We start from the raw sequence: 4,472 nt of genomic DNA on the forward strand, positions 1-4,472 counted from the left end.
CCACCCGAACCCCGCAGACCGTTACTCCAGCCTCCGCCGGGCGGGGCGCGCGGGGGCGCGGCGCCTGCAAACGCGACCACGGAGGGAGATGGGACGGAGGAAAAGGACAGAACAGAAAAATGCACACGGTGGGGGCTGGGGGACGGATACAGCCTCTCGGGCTTTACATTGATTTCTTTGCCTTAGAAAAAGGCAGAAAGGGAAACGAAGAAAAGAGCCCACGTGCCCGGACAAGGTTGTTGTGTTAAAGCGCCACCTTCCGTCGCCCAGGGGCGCGGCGGGCGGAACGGGCGGGATCCGGGCCGCGGCGCGGGGGAGCGCCCGAGCCCCGCGGGGGACACGCCGGGGAGCAGCTGCGGCCACCCCGGGGCGCGCCGGGCGCGGCGGGCTCCAGAGCCGAGCTGCACACGCCGTATGGGGCCGTGCGCGTGCCCAAGCGTGTGCACATAGGGACTGAGGGCGCCCGTTCTGCTCACACCGTCGGGCCTCCGGGGAACTGGGCACAAAGGGGCATCGGGCCTCTCCCGGGAGCTGGTCCTCGGTCGCGCCGGCGCCCGGACTAGCCCGGTTCGCCTCGGGCCCGCCGGCTCACCACGACGCCGTGAGCCGCTCGCGAGCATCCTGGGGAGAGGCGCATCCGTGCACACACGCGGAGTTTTTAAAAATAACCTATTTCTAGACAGGCCTCCTCCCACCCCGCCCCCATCTCTGCAAAGCAGCCCCGAGGGCGGGGCGAGGCGGGCGGAGCCGCAGAATTCATAAAGGGAGATGGGCGGAGCCGGCCCCCAGCCATTGGCTGGCCCGGGGAGTGATGTCACCCATATGACACCCTGATAACTAGTTGAGAGAGAGCCCTCAACTTTTTGCAGAAGCAGCGCGCGCGCTTGAGAGTGCTCGGGGTCCGGCGCTTGCGGCGGGAGCCACGAGCCGGAGAGAGGGGTCCCGGGCTGCCTCGACCGCCGCCGCCGCCGCCGCCTCTCCTGTCGCGGCCGCAGCTCCCAGCGCGCGGGCGGCCGTCGCCGCCGAAGCCGCCGCATCCGCTGCGCGCAGCCTGGACGGGGGGGCGGGGGGAGGGGGGGAGCCGCGGACGCGGGGTGCCGAGGACTTTGCAACTTGCCCAGGAAGGTGGAGGGGTGGGAGGGGGAGGGGGACCTCCGCACGAGACCGAGCGGCCCGGGCTGGAGCGCCCAGCCCCGCAGCGGATCATGGTGCAGCAGGCGGAGAGCTTGGAAGCGGAGAGCAACCTGCCCCGGGAGGCGCTGGACACGGAGGAGGGCGAATTCATGGCTTGCAGCCCGGTGGCCCTGGACGAGAGCGACCCTGACTGGTGCAAGACCGCGTCGGGCCACATCAAGCGGCCGATGAACGCGTTCATGGTGTGGTCCAAGATCGAGCGCAGGAAGATCATGGAACAGTCTCCGGACATGCACAACGCCGAGATCTCCAAGAGGCTGGGCAAGCGGTGGAAAATGCTGAAGGACAGCGAGAAGATCCCGTTCATCCGGGAGGCGGAGCGGCTGCGGCTTAAGCACATGGCCGACTACCCCGACTACAAGTACCGGCCCCGGAAAAAGCCCAAAATGGACCCCTCGGCCAAGCCCAGCGCGAGCCAGAGCCCGGAGAAGAGCGCAGCGGGCGCGGGCGCGGGCGGCTCCAAGACGTCCAAGGCCTCCAGCAAGAAGTGCGGCAAGCTCAAGGCTCCCGCGGCCGCCGGCGCCAAGGCCGGCGCGGGCAAGGCGGCCCAGCCCGGGGACTGCGGGGGCGCGGGCGGCGGCGGCGGCGGGGGCGGCGCGGGCAAGACGGTCAAGTGCGTGTTTCTGGAGGACGACGACGACGAGGACGAAGACGACGACGAGCTGTCGCTGCGGATCAAGCAGGAGCCGGAGGACGACGACGAGGAGCCGCCGCACCAGCAGCTCCTGCAGCCGCCCGGCCAGCAGCCGCCGCAGCTGCTGAGACGCTACAACGTCGCCAAAGTGCCCGCCAGCCCCACGCTGAGCAGCGCGGCCGAGTCCCCCGAGGGCGCCAGCCTGTACGACGAGGTGCGGGCCGGCGCGACGTCGGGCTCCGGGGGCGGCAGCCGTCTCTACTACAGCTTCAAGAACATCACCAAGCAGCACCCGCCGCCGCTGGCGCAGCCCGCGCTGTCGCCCGCGTCGTCGCGCTCGGTGTCCACGTCGTCGTCCGGCAGCAGCGGCAGCAGCAGCAGCAGCAGCAGCGGCAGCAGCGGCGGCGACGACGCCGACGACCTGATGTTCGACCTGAGCTTGAATTTCTCCCAAAGCGCGCACAGCGCCGGCGAGCAGCAGCTGGGCGGCGGCGCGGCGGCCGGGAACCTGTCCCTGTCGCTGGTGGATAAGGATTTGGATTCGTTCAGCGAGGGCAGCCTGGGCTCCCACTTCGAGTTCCCCGACTACTGCACGCCCGAGCTGAGCGAGATGATCGCGGGAGACTGGCTGGAGGCGAACTTCTCCGACCTGGTGTTCACGTATTGAAGGAGGCGCCCCGGCTTCCCGCTCCTTGGCTCGGCGGGTGCAGAGCTGGGCGCCTTGGGAGCAAGTCGTGATGATGGTGGAGGTGGTGGTGGAAGGGCGGAGGGGAGAGAAGACGCTGATGATGTTGATAAGATGAAGCAAAGAAATTGGAAAAGATGATGAAAATTTTGGAGTTAAAGTGAAATGAGTAGTTTCGAAGCATTTTTCCTGTCCTTTTTTTTTTTTTTTTTTTTTTTTTTTTGTCCCCCTCCCTTCCTTTCTCGTGTGTCAAGGTAGTTGCATACCTAGTCTGGAGTTGTGATTCCCCCCACCCCCCCCCAAAATGTGTTTTTGTAATTACTATTTCTTTTTCCTGAAATTCGTGATTGCAACAAAGGCGGAGGGGGCGGGGCGGGGAAGGGGAGGTGGGACCCGCTCCGGAAGGCGCTGTTTGAAGCTTGTCGGTCTTTGAAGTCTGGAAGACGTCTGCAGAGGACCCTTTTGGCAGCACAACCGTTACTCTAGGGAGTTGGTGGAGTTTTTTCGTTTTTGTTTTTGTTTTCCTTAAGAGATCTTAAAGAACTGGTGATTTTTTTTTTTTTAACAAAAACAAGAAAAGGGACCATTGCAACTTTTTTATTTTATTATTTTTTAGGAGGGAGAAAACTGATGTCTTCTATGCATCCGATACTTAACAAAACTGCAGGGAGCTTGAAAAAATGCAGACTGTACAAACGCTTACAAAAAAAAAAAAACACAAAAAACTGTGAACTGACTTAAGATCAGAGTTTACTTTTCAGATCAAATTGTTTATGGTTTTACAAATGTGATTTCTACTTGCCAACTTTTTTTTTGTAACTTGTTCCCTTATACCTCCTTGATTGAATACCAGACAGCCTAGACCTCAGTACAAAAGGTATTGAAACATTTTTGATACATAACAGACCTCAGTCTTTTTTAAAAATTAATATATTTTCAGGCGTATTTTTGTACAGTGAAAAGGGAACATTCTTGCTGTGTTTTTTCAGTGAGACTTTCAGGCACTTCTTCCCTTTTGGTTTCTTTTTTCCTGTTTTTTAGCATGCAAGTATGTTGGTACGTTACGTCCTGGTTTAAAAAGGATTAAAATTTTAAAATAATCCTTGCATCTAAAGGCCTTGTGGTTTAAAAAAAAAAAAAAGCAAACTTTTTTTGTACAGCTATAGTAGAGATTTGTTCAATATTTGTAGGTAAAGATTTATTGAAAATGGTGATATAGACCTCAGAGCTGTTATCTTAGTTTAAAGATTGTATATGTACTGTACTATAGTAGGACTTTATGTATCTCATACGCTGTGATATGTGGATGGGGCCCCAGATGGAAGGTTTGAAACTGGATTCTCGATTTTTAGCAAAAAAGAAAAAAAAAAGGCACATAGTTTAAAAAGTTTCTCATTTTGTGCAATATAATCTAAATAAAGAACAGACCATCTGCATATTTTGTAGCAAATGGTGGCAAAGCAGACTCAATGCACTGTCGACATCATTGCCTGTTTTTTTGTTGTTGTTTTTGTTTGTTTTGTTTTCGGTTGTTTTTTTTTTTTTTTTTTTTTGTGCTGGAAGTCTGTATCTTGACAATTTTAATAAATCAGCTGGAACTGATAGAAACTTGCATCGCCAATAGTCTCTATGGAAGTCATGCTGGAGGTCCTGTTGTCGCAGCGCATTCGGTGGTGAGGCCCTTGTGTGTGGATGGGGGGTGGCGGACGATAATTCTACATTTAGGGGCTGAAAAGTGTTCAATTGCAGGTCTTTTTCCTCTTCCGCTCGTTGTGAAAGGCAGGGGAAGAGTGATGTTTTCGCACTGCCTTCCCTTCCCTTCCCCCAGCCCTCCCGTTTCCTTTCTCACCTCCTCCTCTGTTCCCTGACGCTTCACCCCACCCACCCTGGCAGGCCGGCGGGCGGCGCGGACAGGCTCCGGGAGCTGGCCGGGGTGGTCGTGCAGAGGACAGGACGGCC

General features: G+C 57.2%; 1 protein-coding gene across 1 annotated transcript; it reads left to right on the top strand.

The window, feature by feature from the left end:
* Positions 1-1,205: 1,205 nt before the first annotated feature.
* On the top strand, positions 1,206-2,495 carry SOX11 (SRY-box transcription factor 11). The gene has a single exon (XM_063077686.1). It carries the CDS (start codon positions 1,206-1,208, stop codon positions 2,493-2,495), a length of 1,290 nt encoding a protein of 429 aa, XP_062933756.1.
* The last annotated feature ends 1,977 nt before the right edge of the window (positions 2,496-4,472 follow it).

Source organism: Cynocephalus volans, chromosome 14 (genome assembly GCF_027409185.1).
Source record: "Cynocephalus volans isolate mCynVol1 chromosome 14, mCynVol1.pri, whole genome shotgun sequence".
Taxonomy (NCBI): domain Eukaryota; kingdom Metazoa; phylum Chordata; class Mammalia; order Dermoptera; family Cynocephalidae; genus Cynocephalus; species Cynocephalus volans.

Bases quoted from the DNA above. Each gene is read 5' to 3' on its own strand.
- SOX11 (XM_063077686.1), top strand. From the start codon at position 1,206: ATGGTGCAGCAGGCGGAGAGCTTGGAAGCGGAGAGCAACCTGCCCCGG.